Raw genomic sequence first — 18,797 nt, 5'->3', positions numbered from 1 at the left:
GGAAGCATGTAGACCAACTAGTAGGGCAAGCTATGCAACAAAATGGAAACGTTTTGTGCATTTTGCATTACTTAAAATTGGGACCCCTTTAAGGTGTATCAATCCAAAATATCATCCTTTACCTTCTTCATTTACAGAAGTCAAACTTAGCATACACCTCGACAAGACTACGCCCAGTGCCTTCTTGGAACCTTAATGTGGTCCTCACTAGACTTATGGGCCCGCCATTTGAGCCACACCTACTCATGTTGTTTACAGTTCCTATCATGGAAATTGGCATTTTTAGTTGCCATAGCCTCCCTCAGATGTGCTAGTGAGCTCCAGGCATTAACTTTACAGGAACCTTTTTCCCAAATACATAAGCATAAGGTGTTCTTCATACCAACCCACATTTTTTACCCAAAGTAGTATATCATTTTTATATTAATCAAACAATTTAATTGCCAGTCTTTTTTCCATCAACAAGACTCGTTGCTGAAAGAGCTCTACACATATTAGATGTTAAAAAAATGCTAATGTTCTATATTGATAGGACCAACACTTTTAGAAAGTCCAAACAACTTTTTGTTGCTTTTCCCCCACCACTTAAAGGCAACCTTGTTACTAAATCTATTCTGGCATGATGGATCATCAAATGCATCCAAACTTGCCATGCAAAAGCTAAACGGCCACTACCTCCTCCACCTAGAGCACACTCAACGTATAAAAAGGGTGCACTAGGTAACATTCCCATAGTTGATATATGCAAAGCAGCAACATGGCTTACACCACACACTTCCACTAAACGTTACTGTGTGGGTGTCTTTTCATGCCAACAAGCTAATATAGGTCCGCGAGTGTTACGTACTCGCTTTCTAAATGCTACAAGACCCACAGGTTAGCCACCGCTTTTAGGGAGGTACTGCTTTAAAGTCTATGCAGAGCATGTGTATCTACAGCCACACATGCCATCAAACAGAAACTTTTACTTACCCAATAAGCATCTGTTTGTGGCATGTAGGACTGTAGATTCACATGGGCCCACCCACCTACCCGGTCACCTGTGGTTATAGTAGTCTTTTCCATACATTAACATGCATGGGCTTTTTCAGTCACTTTATATTATACAGCGTTCCATTCCTACACCAACTGCGGGAAAACAATCTGAAGATGCAGTCTTGGCCCATGTGCATTACCAGCAAGAGGAGTAGTTACTATACTTTGTGATTCAAAAGACTTTCTGGAGCAAAAACAACTTGCAACCTTCCGGACCCAACACTAGATGGCAGAAGAATGTAGAGCATGTGAATATACAGCACTACATGTCATAAACAGATGCTTACTGGGTAAGTAACATTTTTCTATTGGTGGAAGAGAATACCAGCAGTATAAATATATACTGATGGACTGGTATACACGCTACTCATCTGGTCAGATTCAGGAATTCCTTCAGATGCCATGAGGTTAAGGAGACCCTCAACTTCCCCATCCTGTAGTTTGAAAGGGTACCCCTTCAATCTCCTCTGCACAAGCCTGGCTGCATCATAGGTTTTGGGCACAGTTACTGACCCCGGTGTGCTGCCTTCTGGTATTACCACATACATTAAGTCTATCACAGAGAATCAAGTATCATGGTTAATGGGGGACACCTTTCTCTTGAAAGTGTTCTATTGTCCCGGCGACTGCAAGGATGGTGAAAAGAGGTTGCCAGAATGTCATAAGGTGATCCGATTGGAACCTTTAAAGAACTATGTCAGTAGTAGGAGTTTGTCTAGAAATTCTGCAGTTAAAAACATAAGTTGCTTATGATTTTCATATTATTAGCATTGAGCATCACACAGTTTGCCTTCCTGGAACTGACAAACAAAGAGGGTGATAAAGGAAATTGCTCTCCATACATAAAATTAAGAAACACAGTAAAATAATGAAGATACCCATAAGGTTTTATTAATTTAATGGACAATGTTGACTCTTAAATGCTTCTGGTTCTCAACCGTGAATATTAATTATCTGCCTTATTCATTTAGAATATTGAAAGACTGAATAAAACATATTTAAAAACTTGCCTTTTATCAACATACATCAAATTCATGGTTGAATCTGCAACTAGTGAAGGATTTTATGGCAGACGTTGAGATGGTGGAGCTGTGTAAAGATTTAAGTGGTACATGGGAATTAAATGCAATAAAGCAAGACTTAGAAAAATACATCTTAAGATTACGCACGAGAGCAAAAACAGAAATAATCACCAAGTTTACATTTTTGAGATGTCAGTGCAGTACTGCCTCATTAACCAGTTAGGTCTTATCATTAAGTAAACCTGGCAGTGGATCGAAAACACATGAACTGCAACTAACAGAAAAAATACACATGCAGATTGAATGTGTACCTGTGTCTATGGATGATTTTCAACTGGTTAAGATGTTTGTGCAGGTCAACCTTGTGTTTTTTTTCTCTTGTCTTACATGGCCAATTTGTTGCTCACTCTTTGCTTCACTCTGTATCCACTTTCATTTGTTATAATCTTCCATTCTGCACAAACCATTCTCCTTAACTTTCCTACCTGACCTTCGACAGGTGGTCTACATTGCCTGCTCCTATGCCACTGTCTGGATGATCTACAGCAAGTTCAAGGCTACCTATGATGGAAACCATGACACATTCCGGGTGGAATTCCTGGTAGTCCCTACAGCGATTCTGGCCTTCCTGGTGAACCATGACTTCAGCCCACTGGAGGTAAATCAGTATGCTAGTTAGGAGTGTCTACAAATCTCTGTGCCTATAACTTTGTGCTTTGCATTGGTGTACTGTTGCATTCAGCCTCTTCTATTGCAGATGCAGTGCCATCTTCTGAACAGGGCTGGCATTGTGATTAATATATTCAATAACGTAGTGATAACAGAGAGACATGCGTAATGTTATTTGCAGTTTGCCACTTATACATTTCATAGGTGGGTTCGCCTCCTGTGTACTCTGCTTTGGTCCTGTGTTTTAGCAGATTAGACAAGGTTAACTAAAGTTTACACATTTTTTGTGCACTGTTTTTTAATTGAATAATGTAGTTGTTGTTATGCACATTTGATTAATCCTACACCTATACCCTGCAGGTATCAGACTTCCATCTCTTCCCCGCCACAGAGCTTATTTCAATCAGGTGACCAATTTAGACGGACAAAAGTGTCCCACTATGGACCTGAATTCTCAGAGCCTTTTGTACCTAACCAAAGATCTTTGGGGTTTAGTCTTAGACACCTGACACCAATGACTGATTATTAGGTTAAAGGGGGTTCGAGGGGAATTTCTCTTCTTAAAAAAAGGTTAATTAGAGAGCTTTTTTGAGTCCAAGTCCTTGAAAAGTCTCATAAAAGATTAACTGAAAGAAATCTGAGCACACTTCTGGGCCCTTTGAACACTGAATCCTGTGCTTAATTCTAAGCTCATATTTTTAGTTCCTTCAATGATAACAATCCTCTTAACTACCTTTTACGTTGTGTTACTTCAAACTCGCACTATTTGTCCTTTTTTCCTAATCTTCTGCTAAAATATCCACATTTAAATTGAACCTGTGGGCGCTGCTTCACACATTTACGAAGCTCTACTGTCTCTAGACAGCCAGGTTTGCTGAGAAGGGCATTTTGACCGTTCTATCCTACAGGACTGCTTGGTTTAAGCCAATTCGCAGATTAACCTAATAGATATTGCTCAGGTACCTATTCAGGAGGTGAGGAAGCTACAGTCTCTATCAGAAAAATAAGTTACTTGCCCTTTGTAACTTGCTGCCAGTAACAGCGAATTCCTCTCCAAATCTCTGATCATTAACAATCTGTGAATTGGGCTCTACTCATTAATAAAATCCTAAGTCTAGGAATCTGCACACTTGTCAGAGCCAATTTGCTGTTAAGGCTCTGCATCTGGGGTCCGGGCAGACTCGAAAAACACCTGATGTCAGTGCGCAGAAGTGCCACTTGCATACGCTCTGTACATCATTTTCTGAGTGGAACAACATCAGTGTGGACCCGCACACCATCGCCTACTGGCACACAGATGTACTTCTCAAAGGTTTCTGGGTACAGGCTGACACCTGAGGAATATTCAAAAGGTGGGGAATCTGATTAGATAGTTTCTACCAGAAAGAGCATTACCAAAGTTAAGTAACTTGTTTGTTAATATAAAGTTGTGCTCAGTGAGTATTCAAAGTTGGTCACTAGTTTTATTTGCATGTCAGCTATATAGTAGCTTGTTATATGATTCATAATGCGTGTCTAATATGTAAGCACAGTAAATAACAGGTTAGCATTACAATTTATTGACCTTGATTTGATGGAAGGTAAAGTTGATCTTTGTGCGTTTCGAACTCCTAACTTTCAGGTCATTAAATGGTGGCAAGGCATAAATGTTTGTGACTGCAGCATTCCTTCCTCCTACAGGTAGTACTGTAAAGATGTTTATGCTTGAGGCCTCTAACTTATTGATAGGATGAGAGATTGTAAGACAACTGATCAACTTCCCTTATTTGCTTTTTAACGTAAAGCAATCCTTTCACTAAGATAAATATTGCAAGTGGGTCAAAGGGGGCATTCTACACATAATGTCATTTTCAACATGTCATTGCCACATATATGCAAAGCTACAAAATGGTCGTCAGTGCACATGATCAGTACTAGGCCAGGAGCAGTAGAACAACCGACAGTACTAAAAATCTGTACTGCTGTGTCCTTGTACGTCGTTCCAAGAGGGAGGATATTGCTTTGCAATCGATTCTTGTCAAATGAATATGTAATAGTTCCTTCCTTCAAGAGATGTTATTTACCTGAAACAATAGGGTTTTTTACATTGAAACTGATTGATTCCCCTGACGCCTCTACACTGCCCTCCCCGTGTATAGTGAAAAGGGTAACAAACTGCATTCTTAGTACCGCACTGTAATTGTCCATTTTTAGTGACGTCCTCTTTCACTACAAGTCTTTTGGATTACTTTGGCATGGACGCATAAACAGGTAATATAACTTTGCTTAGAGCACATCCTGTGTTTTCTGCCTAACCGAAATGTTTGATAAGCTGAATTTTTTAAAAACACTAAAATGATAAAAAGCCACCGTAAGTATTTAACTATTCAGCGCTATGTTTTACATAAAGTATAAGGAATTACAAATTACTTTCCAGTTAATATAATGCTTTTTCGTAATGTACCACAGACGCAAATATTCATTTAACAAGTAACTAGTGAATTTGAACGTCTGGTACACAAGCAGTACGAGGACTATATAGGAGTTATTAATTTGAGAAAAAATACTTTTGTCAATGATGATGAATCTCTGACGGGTTCAGCTGATGACACCATGTTTTGATGTTTGTCATTGAACGTAGTTAGAAGGCATGTGTGGAGCTAAGACCCCAGTGGAAGAAGCAGCTCTGAATTCTTTTCCCAAAGCGATAGTTAGAAGGTGGGTGTGTAAGGGAACTGAATGGAATGTGTTGTTCAAAATGTTTGTTGATCTCTGGCTTTGGGCACATCTGTATTGTTTCTTTCTGTTCATTCCTGCCTTACATTTCTTTTTATGCTTTCTCTCCATGGGCAGATCCTGTGGACGTTCTCCATCTACCTAGAGTCAGTGGCCATCCTTCCCCAGCTCTTCATGGTGAGCAAGACTGGCGAGGCGGAGACCATCACTAGCCACTATCTCTTCGCCCTTGGTCTTTACCGTACTCTCTATCTCTTCAACTGGATATGGCGCTACCAGTCAGAGGGCTTCTTCGATCTCATCGCTATTGTGGCGGGACTAGTACAGACCATCCTGTACTGCGACTTCTTCTACCTGTACATCACAAAAGGTGAGGGGACGTGACAAGTGGAGCCATTATATTCCTGGAACTCTAAGGCACCGAAATCAGTTTGCCTTGTACCTTAGCAATAGAACTGTGAGGGTACCAAATTGAGTGGCTCTGCTACTCAGTTTTCGCTCAATCACTCGAGGGTGTTCTTCATCGGTAATGACTTCTACCAGGAAATTTATGTCACTGTGTGTTTAGCTAGAATTGTTTCATGCATCACGCATCTCAATTACTTCAGTTATTTGGTTTATAGTATTCACTATTTCACCTTACATTGGAAAGGTTCTTTTTGCATTCTGGCAAAGATGTATTTAGTTGGAGATGTTCTAAAGAAAGCAATATGTTAGACTCAAATTAACTGCAGGCAGGAAAATACCCCTTTATGGTATAAATAATGCACTACTTTCACGGTGGTGGTGTTCCTCAGAAAGCAAGCTTAAAAAGTTCTATTTTCAGTAATTTCCTTAAATAGATATGGTTGAGTTCTGCCCTCAAGAAAGGGTTTAAGGCATTTCAGATTTATGGCGCCAAAATGCAAAAAGGACCGAAGAGATAGACCGGGAGCTAGGCTTGATTTGAGCCCAAATGCAAAGGAGTCTTTGTCGGATAAAAGTGGATTGGTCCCTGTGAAAGTCTATCTCATAAAGTTCAAAAACGTTTTTAAGTTCCAATGCAGGAAGGGACTTTGTCACTTAATGGTTTGCCACCGATCCCCTGTCTGTAGGATTGTTTGCAAATTGGCTGCAAGGAAGCAAATATTTCTTTTTGCTGGAGTTGCTGTGGGAAACACACTCTTAGAAATAGCCAGGGGTTCTAATCCAGTAGGCCTTGTGTAATTGGGTAGTGACTGTATATGAAATATCTTCGTACTTTATCTACTGTGATGCATGACAGTGTGGATGGTTCTTATGAGAGATGTGAATATTCATAATGTTCATGCTTTACAAGCTTTGATGATGGTAGCGTGGATAGTAGTGATTTGTGTAATGGCAGATTGTATTTCTTTCTAATTAATTTTTGGTAATGGTGGTATAGGTGTGATTGTCCTGGCAATTACATTAGTGTTAGTGGATCTCGTGGAGCTTTGAGTAACGGTTGGGTTGGTTTGCTAGAGAGCTTGGGATGGTGGTAATGTCGATGGGTATTTATGGGGCTGCGAATGATTGTAGTTTGTATTGTAGCATGAGGAGCTGTAAATGATGGTGGATCATATGTAGGGTACTTAAAGTTAATGGTGTTTTCGGCAGTTCTTTTGAATATGTTGAGTTGTGGAAAGTTTGAAAAGTGTTGGGGGCTTTGAATTAATGGTATGGTAAGACGTACTCGAGAGCTTTGACCGGTTGTTAATGTGGATGGCTCTTTGCAAAGCCAAGAACAATGCCTGTGTAGAGCGCGCTTTGAAGAGCTCTGAGCGATAGTTGTATGGGTGGGATTTTGAAGATCTTTGAATGATAGTAAATTGCTCTGTGGAATCATTGAGTGGTGGTAGTAGTGAGGGTTGTGAATGCTTTCTGTAGGAAAGGGAGTTATTATTTGGGGCGGACAAGTGTCCACCTCCCTTCAAGGAGAAGGCCACTACCTGCTAGATGTCACCATAACTAAATAAAATAAACCTATGGTCAATCTCTGGTAACATGACATAAAGCAGTCCGGCTTAACTCAAAGCAATGTGTAAAGTAAAGACTAAAACAACACAAATCCAAAAAGGGGAATCGGAGATATGAATCTTTAAAGATGTAAGTGAAAAGAGCACCAAAATGTACAAAAGACCACCGAGATAGACCGAGAGCTAGGCTTGATTTAAGCCCAACTGCAAAGGAGCCCTGGTTGGTTAAAAGTGCATTGGTCCCTGTGAAAGTCTGTAAGTCAGAAAGTTCAAAAATGTTTTTAAGTTCTAATGCGGGCGAGGGACTTTGTCACTTTTAGTGAAGCAGAAACCTTCTTGAATGGGCTGCTACCAATATTGTAGCTGTTGCCATGGAGCTGAAGGGTGGATACTTGAAGCAGTTTGGTTCATCTGAAGCTTTGATGAATTCCTGCTGAAAATGTTCTAATTCCCAATGCAGAATGTGACAAAGCTGAAATTCAGTCCCATGCCCTGGAAATGCTGGAGAGAGATTTGTTCCTACCGCCCGGCTGAAGCTCTGAAAAAATTGTTTTTCAAAGTTTCCAAACACTTTTTTTCTGTTGCCCAAACAACCAGATGCTAAGGGCCTCGGGAACAGGCACTTTCTGACTGTCTGTGTGTCAGGCAGAGGCCGACAGCAAAGTCCAGTCCAAGTTTAGTTGCCACTAATCAAATGCTCTTAACATAATCCTTTAACCATTTTGGTGTTTTCCTAGATCTCTTATTTTCAGTAGACAGTTCTCCAGCATTCATAACTTCAGCATCCATAACACTTTCCTTATCTACATCACCTCCAGGACTTATATTGTTATTTATAGATTTCTCTTCATTGTCATCATCATTGTCCGCAGAAACTTCTTCAACATCACCACCAATATTCCCAGACGAGGAACATGGAGGCAGATCACTAGGAGTAGAAATACTAATTTCAAGTACAACATCATCAATTTGATCTTGATAATTAATATGCAACTCATCATGCATATCTTTCCACAACTCAGAAGTACCAAGTGCAATTCTGTTGAGATTCCACACTTTCCTATTGCTTACCAGAACAGAGTTTTTAAAATTGCAATCACTCCTTCTGGTTCATAAAATTTACTTTCTCCTTAAGCCACGTAGGATATGATCCACTCATCGTCACTTTGTAGAGATTGCACTCAAAGATAGGCATGATGTAGACAAATGTACTTCATCAGGATTTATTTATTCCAGTAAGTACAATCTTCCAGTAAAACAGCACATGTATGTCAACATTAATCTCCCAACTCCAACTGCCACCCAGTCCCTTACTGGAGAATTCCAACATGTCCAGAATTTAGTTGTTAAGGTAACATAACATACAAGATCAACTCTGTACTTGCAGGAAAAGGCCTCTTGCAGCTTATTGGGTCCCCGCCTATAGAAACACAGAAGAGCAGCCAACTGACCCTTGAGCTTCACTCTGTCCTGGGTACAAAAAGCTGCAGTTCTAGTCCCTCAGGACTCCACTCATGTCACAGACAGAAGGTCCAGTATATAGTGTCTTGCATGATTTAGAACGGAACCTTTCTGTCTGTCCAAGGACAATGTATCAGTGTGATGTAATCACTAGAATAGAATGAAATGAAAGCCTAGTTTAGAATGTTGAACTTCACAGGTACAAGCAGAGGAATAAGGATGTGTGATTTACAGCTCTCTGTGTGGCCTAGTTATTCAGTGGGCACCAGGCAGGGGAAGAAGATGCACAGTCCACTTCTGCTCTTCCACAGGTCAAAAAAGTGTTCTGAGGCGAGCCATTGGGGATGCCAAATGTATGCCTGACACCAGCTAGAGGGTGGTGGTGACACTTGGGCACTCCCTGTCTAGTGCAGTAAAAGTTCCCAGTGGTTATCCTACCCACTTTTTAAATAGTTCATGGCTGCCTTACTGTAAACAATGTAACAGTGCCCCCCACTCTGAATTGAAATCCTTACCCCTTGGGCAGAGCATGTGTGCCCACTCAGAGCCAGGGTGATGAGCAGTCCCCTTCACTGTGGTCACTCAAAACTGGTTCTGGGGTAGATTTATTCCTACATGCTTTGGTGCCAGCCTGAATAGAGGGACAAAAGCTGGGGCCTTTCCAGGTGTCCCCTAACATGTACTTATGAAAAGGAAGGCACATTAAGTAAATTATCTTCCTGGGACCTGAGCTTCTATTATAAGCTGGGCACACTGTCCCTACTTTTGCCATGGCACACCTCTAAACAGGTGCGGCAGATGGAAACAAGGGACAGCGCGTCCCATTACAAGTAATGTGCTGCTGCCAGGGCAATTGCAAACTCGCTCTGCTCTTGGGGAACAATGGCGCCGGCCTGCAGGGAAATTTCTGGGTGCCTCTTGGCACTCATTTTCCCCCTTGCAGAGGCGCCCTCGAGGGAACCTCTTGCTGTGTGCCATCTATTTGAGGCTCACATTCAGTCCGACTTCTGACTGCCTCTGTGAAGCAGATGAGCCTGGAGTAAATTACGCACATCCAAGGTAAAAGAAAATCGACAACGTAAGTTAATTATTTCATAAGTTCAATCAAAGAGCCCATCCTCCAGCATTCCTCCAACTCTGCTGTCCTGTAACTGACCAAACTGGCAACTGTAAGTCAACACGCAAGCGAACAGAACTTGGAACGGCGCTCAGAAGATGCACAAATACAAATGATGCAAGACATAGAATTACCGCAAATCCAACTAACACATCTCCCCTTTTACCAAAAAACACATAAAACATTTTCAAAATCAATTAGAAAAATCTTGCAAAAAAATGTTTTTTTGGATACTCTGTCGCTCCTTGTGGTACCTGTATCATTACACAGCAACATCTTCAGCACTGCACTTGTGGTAACTCGATCATTAGAGACAGAAACATCTTCAGCACAGGTGTTCCCAATGCTACTGTCCTCAACAGAATCCCCATGGCTGATGTTGGAACCATAACCCACCACACCTATATGTGACTGGTCATTACCAGGAGCATTAAGCTATAACTGGTTATCACCAACAACACAAGCCTCTGACTGACTCCCCATCACCAGTGGTGATATTCATGGATTAAAGAAACAACTCACAAGTTTGCTGTTGCTGTAATTTGTCTCTTACAAAAGTTCTTAGAAACTCATTTAATAGCACAGTATTCCTTGCCCACTAGCAACCATCTTCCATTTGGACAGAAGAACGTGCAACTTTAATCACCTTAAAAGGTCCCTCAAGATTGAACTCCACTTTAGACCTTCTAGGTCTCATGTCTTTCAACATGACCCAACACAGACATCCTTCATACTCCCACGTCTTGTCATGGTAAGCTATCATTCCCTTTTGGGCTTCATGAACTTTAGCTCTTATTTTGTTTGTACAAATCCGCCACTTGCCAAGTTTTCCATAGGGCTTCTCATTCAACCAGGTGGGACATACATTATAGGCTTCCTGTGTGAGCCTGCCTGCCCCTTAAGAAGGAGAATGGGGACACACCTGTAACAAGGTGTATTATGGTAAGCCCAAACTTTGTCCTGAACAAATTTCTCCACATTCACCCCACACGTCAAAGCCGTTTGAATACCTTCTTTAAGCAGCTGGTTAGTCCTTTCAACAGTGCCATTTGATTGAGGTGAATATAATGCCACATTATAGTATTTATTACCTTTGTTCCTCAGGGACTATTCCATAGTCTCATCCACAAGTTGAACCCCATTATCGATGATCCGTTCTCAAGGGTATTCCTCTAAGGTAAAAACTCTATCCAAAAACTGCATCACAACTTTAGTAGAAGTTTCAGCCACAAAATGATAGTATATGCACAAATAATCAGTCATGACCAACAAATATTTAGCGCTGTTAGGTACAGCTGCAATTGGCCCAGACAAATCCAAAGTCAATTTACGCCACGGCCCTTGGCAACAATGTGGCAACCATGGGAATGTTCTGTCACTTCCAATGTTTTTTTAGACATAACACACTCCTGACAGTCATTGAGAAACTTATGCACGCCCTTATCCATGTATGGCCACCAAAAATAGCATCTAAGGGATTTATTTTGTGGACATAGTCCCTAAATGCCCTTCTCGTGCCAATTCCATAACTTTCGGTCTCAACCCACTGGAAACTACCAATTTTCCAGCCCTCAGAAAAATGACATTTTCAATAGAGAGCTGATCAGCTAACAGACAGAACACATATAATTCCCCCTTTATATTTTTTAGAAGGAGGCCAACATTGTTGAACAAAGTTGAAGTAACGACTACTCGCAAGCCAAGAAGGTACAATCCTGAAAATAGAACACTACAAAAGTGTTTGAATTTCTCCATAATATTGTCATTACTGCATGCAGCATTCCATTCCGATTCAGTCATACTAGCACAACACATGTTCACCACATCAGTACTAGCAACCACACACTCATTACCAAACATTTCCTCCTCGGACCCCACTTCCTACTCCTTGATGGGAAGTCTGGACAAACAATCTGCCCCGGTATTGGTGCTCCCAGATATTGTGCTCTTGCAATTTGATAGGATCCTGATGAGCCTTGAAGAAGCAGTGGAGGTGCCCTTATCACCCAACAAATACATTAAAGGCTTCTGATCAGTATACAAGGTGAAAAGCGTGCCCCATACAAAAGTCCTAAACTTTTCTATGGCCCATGCACAGGCAAACACCTCCCTTTCAAATGTACTATACTTCTTTTCAGTGGATAATAGAACTCTGACAGCAAAAGCTACTTTTACTTCAGTATCACCCACTCTTTGACCCAAACCAGCGCCCAACCCTCCAGCACTGGCATCTACCGTTATAATGCATTTGTGACCACTGATGTACGTTTTTAATGCAGGGACATTGGACAAAGAATAAGAGTAGCATCCCTGCACACAAACCTGGAGTAGTAATCGCCTAGTCCAAGGAACGATCTTAATTCATCCTCACTGCCCTTCTCTCAGAGCTCCAACACGATCCTCGTTAGGTTTGATTCCTTAAGCAGTGATGCCATGTTCAAGATATTCTATGTTATCTGTTAAAAACTAAAATGTGTTCTTAGACACGGTCATACCATGCTTACATAAAATGTCCAGAACTTTATCTAATATACAGTTATGCTCAGTGACATTTTCGCAAAAATCAGGATACCGTCCTGGAACGCTAGCACCCTAGGTATATCCTTACATGATGTGAAGATGAGCTTTTGAAATATGCTTGCTACTGATGCTAGACCAAAAGACAAGCATAGATACTTAAAGGCTCCAAAAGGAGTAAGGAGAGCACAAAGAGACCGAGAATCTTTTTGAAGCAGAATTTGGTGATAAGCTGCTTTCAGATCAACATTACTAAAAAATTTCACCCTTTCTAAGGTAGATAACAACTCATTAACCTTTGGAAGAGGATCACAGTCTATGATAATGTTTGTGTTCAAGGAGCGTAATTCCGCACACATTTGGGTCTTAATGTCTTTTTTTTTTTTCCTTCTTTTTTTTCCCTTTTTGCAATAATTATTGTGCTGACCCACTCAGCTGCATTCATAGTTTCAATTATTTTATCCTCACAAAGTTGATCCAAATGTTTCCTCAAAACATTTCTCGCCTATATTAGAACGTCCCTAACTTTGTGCTTAACAGGCACTGCATTTGGCGTTAAAATTATTTTATGCTTGAATCCTTAACCGTGCCAATACAATTTGGAAAACACAGTGCGATATTTCTGTAAAATGTGCTCCACACTACCAAAATCACTTTCAACTAACATAACAGGAACGGTGGTCCCTCGTCACGACACTATGCCTCGTCTTCCTTGATCCACCCAACCCATTATATCACCGCCATTAACTGCCACAAATATCTGCCTCTATTGATCTCTCAGAAAATTGCAAAACATCCTCAAAATATCTTTTAGTAACAACCTCTGACTCTCTGTATGCAATGGCTCTGATATCAGGTGTTTTAAGGAAAGCGGTACTCCAATGCAACTTAAGTTTTCTCTGTCAGCATGGTTACTGGTGATCCTGAATCCACCATAATTTGTAAATCCACTCTACCTACTCTACCCATACAGAATGGTCCCTTTTATTTTTTTATAAACAATCATAATGTCATCACAGCCAACAGTTTACCATACAATTGTGTGACTGATCTTCACCTAAGGTTAATATGGTAACAGTAGTAATACTCTCCTCTTCTTAAGACAAGTACTGTTGGACAACATCAGTCACACAATTGATCTTAACAGCGTCTTAACGGCACTGGTATTTTTGCACACTTTCATAAAATGTAAAAAAAAATTACATTAACTGCACTTCCTTCCTTGTGCCAGGCACCTTGGACTATTACTCCTGTGGCACTTTGAGCCACACCTATAACATATGCTTGGCTTATTGAACTTTCCACTCTTAATAGTCTTTAAAGTATTCAATCTGGTGTTGCCCACAACTCCAGACACACGGCTAAATGCACCAGCTAATAATTTTACCGAACGAGCAAATCGTCAATATCCTTAGCGATTTTGACAGTTACCTCCAGTGTAGGATTAGTACAGCAGAGTAAAAGCTCTTGCACTTTTTTAGAATAGCGGTTCAACACTGTTTGATCCTGCAAGTATTGGTCTTTTGCATTTTCAAAACAACACATTTTAACTAAAATTCAGAGGGTAGCAATATATTGATCAGTGTTCTCAGAGGACTGCTTCCTAGAGTAAAAGTTAAATCGTTCCAAAACAACACAACGGGCCTTGATGTACAAAGCTATTTAGTGGCCACAAACGGTGAAATTTGCCGTTTGTAACTGCTAAATGGCCTTATAACCATATACCAACCTTTTTTTGTGACGTGCAAAATATGGTTTGCGGCTCTCTATTAGTAGGAAGGGGCATGCCGCGGGCGTCCCTTCCTCATAGCGAGTTGCAGGGGGATGTATGATTGTTTTGCATCCGGCAATGCAGTTGCAAAACAGTCGGTTAATACCTACTTTAAGTAGGTGGTAATCCATTCGCAAAGGGGAAGGGGCCCCCAAGGGACCGCTGCCTACCCTTCATTAAAAACTCAGATAGGACAGTGACAGAGCGGTGTTAAATGTTGTTAAGGCAATAAGTTTTGATTCTCTGTCAATGTCTCTTGTTATTGGCAACAATTCTGTGTCCGGTACTTATAGTTAGTGATTTGGCAAGTAATTCCCCAGATAACAAGCCGAGTTTGTACACCTAACTTCTGTTTGATAAATGGTGCCACATGAGCGTGAATTTAATTCACAGCTGATCTCTGAATTACCTGATGTCTGTACATCTTGTTTTAGGTGAATGGCCTAACATTTTCTTATCCGTTTTCTTCCCTTGCAGTCCTCAAAGGCAAGAAACTCAGTTTACCTGCGTAAGACCGCCGGCGCTCCGCCTCCCCTCCCAACACTCCAACCGCCTCAAGTTTCCACTACATCCGGAAAAAAAGCGGAAAGACATTTTAAAATAAACATCTAGACAAAGGCGTACCTCTAGACTTGCTTCCCGGGTCTACGGGCCGGCTCCGCCGCCTCAAGGAGTCGCTGGTGGCTGTTTTGTGTGAACAAGGAAATGACATAGGCAAGAACAACCTGCAGTCAAAAGTTTGTCCGGGCGCCAGATTAATAAGAACGGGGGTGGGACGGGGGCTTTTGGAACCTACCTTGAAAGCCTCTCAAAATGATGTTCTTTTTCTGTTCAGGGGGAGGTCCCCACAGTGTGCGTCCAAAATCCATATTTCCTTCTGCCCCTTTCTATGTCGCACTGAATATGTAACGACTGTAACAGAATATTCCTTTTTTATGCACATTATCTAATGCAAAAAAATGAGAATGGAGCAAGGCTGGTCACCCGTCCTCGGCCCATTACCACATAATTAACGTAATTCGAAAGAGATGCCTCCAGGTCTAGAGATTTCAAACATCTCTTTTAAAATAATTTTTGGGGAGGTCAAACATGAAGTGCCCTTTTTGGGATCAGCAGTGGGTTACCTTACAGTCATTTATATGCTAATATTCGCTGCTGTCGGCGCCTTACACTTTCTTTAGCTCCATTTTAAGCCTATGGTTTTGACGAGGAATATTTTTTTTTTACTTAGGTGCTTTGTTGATAAGGATCACTGTTGAACCACATTAGAGGCGTGGCCATCATTTGCATAAATGGAGGTGAGATTGTCTATTTGTGCTTATGTGGGGTTTGAAAGTTGAGGCAAGGCGGGACTTTATGTCCACTAGGGGTCGTGGCTGAGAGCAGACAGATTGGTCTTGGAATTGGAGATTTACCCATTCAGGGTACAGACAGATAGGCCTGTTTCTCTGCAGGGCTAGGGGGAGGGCGCCTCTGAAATATGAGATGAGGCACCAGTGATGGATGTGGAATGCAGGTGACCCCCGCTGTGGCTTGAGGCCACACCGTGGGACAGCAGTGCAGGTCTGGGCACAGTCTGGGCCCATTTCAGACCATTGAGTGTTAATGAAGGCAGAAATAAGAGAGGTGGTTTCATAGTCTGTCGGAGATGCTGATGGGAACGTGTCAGCCTTTTGAACACTAAAAGGGAGCCAGTGGCTTTTTGTAGGGGGTAGCCCCACACTTCAGTTTTTTGTCCATTGTTAAAGCAGCTGTTCTTTCTCGGAAACAGCTTATTAAAGCCTGGACTTTCTTTCCTCTTGACTGTAGCACAGATTTACGCTTTGTAATTTTGTCCTTGCCGCTTTAAATACCTGTTTGCAGGAGTAGCAGTGCACCCCAGCGACACATGGCCAAGGGAAGCATTCACGTCTGCTGTTACTCCCACCTTTTTACATTCTCAATTGCTAAGTTCTGCAAGCTCTTGGTTCATTCTTCGGGCTGGGTCGTCTCCTTAAAGAGTGGAGCTGTTATTGCCCGGAAGGGTGTGGACCACTCTGCATGTGTGGGTCACCGGGAACTGATGCTCTTCAGAGACTTCTGTGACCTGTGCGGCCGCTAGGGACTGGAGGTGGTGGGATGGACCATCTCAGTAGGGAAGGAGATACCTCCAGCAGTCAGGGTCCTCTCGAAGGGCCCGGCGCGTGACTTACTTCACTACTGCAGCCAAACCGAGGAGTCTGCCTTGTTTTCTTTGTTTAGCAGGTGATCTCTGTTTCTGTGGTAAACACGGGACTCGTTTCATCTGGCTAACGCACTGACCTCGTGTTCTGTCCCCCTCTTCACCTTCAGCTTCCAGTCAAATACCCTTTCCTTCCTCTTCCATAGGTCATGGCTGTCCCAGAGCAGTCTCTTTCCACTACATGATGACAGAGGGCTCCCTGAAAAATACTATTGAGAAATACTCCATCTTTAAAGCTTTATACTATCAAAATGACAGCACTGTCAGTAGACGTGGTGTACGAAAGTTGTCGCAGTTTCTCACGGTGGTCCTTGGCCCCACCGTTAACCCAAATGAACACTCCTGGATGGTGACAGAATGCTTTAAACCTACTAAGGCTAAACGAATGGGGGGTGAAAAAAAGGCGCTCTCGCTAACTCTTAAGTTTTTCTGTATGATTATGTTAGAGGTTATCGTGCGGTGCACGAGCCTGCCACCTAGTGGCTGGAAGACCCAATTGCATCGAATGGAAATTGAGAATGACGTGAGCTGCAGCGCAATATTCAGATGACCGCAAGAAAAGCACAGGTTGTTCATGGAATAAAGAAAACGGGTACAACGGGTAAAGGAACTCGGGTGTGGTATTTTAAGCCAACTTGGTTGTAAAGTGTTCGATGCTGATGCCCCCTACGAGTGCTGCAATTAACCCCCACCCCCTCATATGACGCTCTCCACCCCCGCGCCTTGATATCAGCCACCTGCGATGAGTCACGAGATAAGTCCTCCTTACTTCTGGTATGACTATAATCTTACGAACATTACTTTACCCACCATGGCCCAAAGGTTTTTATTTTCTCTTGCGTAAAAAATACAACCACTGTAGATGCATTTAATATCTGGTGCTAGCTTGACTGCAAAAACGCACATTTTCGCTAAGGGGCGTTGCTGCTTTAACAATCAATCTGAGCAATCAGAAGCTGTTGTTGGAGGCGGATCTAGGTTTTGTAGACTTTATTTTAACTGGTGAAAAAGGGTCTGGTACACTTTAAGTATATTCGTTGTATATAAATTGGTGGTTAAGTTCCTTGTTCACTTTAAATAAACTAGGGGAAAACAACATTTTATTTTTGTTTTTTACCAAGTGCCTTTGAAACGTGTCACTAATAAAATAGTGGTTTGGCAATGTATCTCATCTGTGGTGGCGTGATGTATATGTGTGTATGGTAATAGTTTTTGTTTGTTCTGTCTTGTGTATGTGTATATATGTGTATATATATTCCACTTTAAGGGAGAGGGACGAATCTATTCGCACCTGTGCGTTTACAGTCAAGACAGAGTATACCAATGTGACATATGCTTCAGGAGTGTTTGGGGTTGGCACATTATAGGGCGATCTAGGGCTGGATCTTGGTCTCCTGGTGGATGAGGGAGGCCAGTGAATATCTGCAGGTGAGCAGCCGATCATTTTAACTCCATCATCACTTTGCGATTGACATATTGGCTCACGGTTTAGGGTGTGAGAACGTGGCGTAGTTTGCTGTTGCACAATTAGGAGAAATTCTGCAAAATGTGAAACTGGCTTGTGTGTTTTGGAAGGGTGGGTTCATCTCACGATAAAAAAAACACAAGTTCCACGAACTTCAGCCACCTTTGTTGCGGACGTTGCCATTGTACCCGCAGCCGCATTAACATTTTGCCACAGATGCTGCCTAATTATGCTCTGTGCTGTAACTGCTTAGTTTTGGAAACTTTGCGTAGCAATAGTAAAACAAAACTCTGGAAATTATGCAAGATTATGCCAACGTAAGGCACATTCTGCCCGAACCTTCTTTAAAAAATCACGCTTTAAAAATATTGCTTGTCTGTATTTCGGCCTAAGAGGATACACAAAACCTAGCGGGGTTGGGTGGTCAGAGCACAGTTCATGGAGACAGCAAACTCTTCAATCCCATTCCCAACCCCCCACCTCCCAAAGCACACTGGAGACACTGTCAGTAAGCAGTAAACCGCAGTGCGTATGTTTGAACATCCTTTACACTTAAGGGGTGAAAAAAGGTCTCAGATAAAATGGTGGGCAGGGGCGGTGGGGGGAGAGGACTTAAAAACAGGACAATAAATAGTGGCCACAGTCAGAATGGATCCCATGCACGGGGTGTTCCATTTGCCAATGCTTTTAGATTTGTACATACTGGGTATGGCCCTAGGTGCAGTTACGTCTTGAGGACATGTCCACTTTGTGGCTAATGGATACCGGGGAAGGGGTCACTCACTCCCTGTGCATAGTTCAGTTGAGGACATTAATATAACAATCTGT

At 41.9% G+C, this 18,797-nt stretch overlaps 1 protein-coding gene across 1 annotated transcript in view; it reads left to right on the top strand.

Moving 5' to 3' along the window:
• The window catches only part of LOC138268248 (ER lumen protein-retaining receptor 1), a 100,227-nt gene extending 82,557 nt beyond the window's left edge, over positions 1-17,670 (top strand). Inside the window, exons 3-5 of the mRNA XM_069217764.1 lie at positions 2,557-2,715; positions 5,559-5,811; positions 14,761-17,670. Of these exons, the coding sequence (XP_069073865.1) occupies positions 2,557-2,715; positions 5,559-5,811; positions 14,761-14,795 (447 nt within the window). The 3' untranslated portion in view covers positions 14,796-17,670. The remainder of the gene's footprint in view (positions 1-2,556; positions 2,716-5,558; positions 5,812-14,760) is intronic.
• The last annotated feature ends 1,127 nt before the right edge of the window (positions 17,671-18,797 follow it).

The sequence above is a fragment of the Pleurodeles waltl genome, chromosome 1_1 (assembly GCF_031143425.1).
Source record: "Pleurodeles waltl isolate 20211129_DDA chromosome 1_1, aPleWal1.hap1.20221129, whole genome shotgun sequence".
Lineage (NCBI taxonomy): Eukaryota > Metazoa > Chordata > Amphibia > Caudata > Salamandridae > Pleurodeles > Pleurodeles waltl.
Note: the sequence above shows the minus strand (reverse complement) of the source record. Positions and strands in the feature narration are given on the sequence as shown.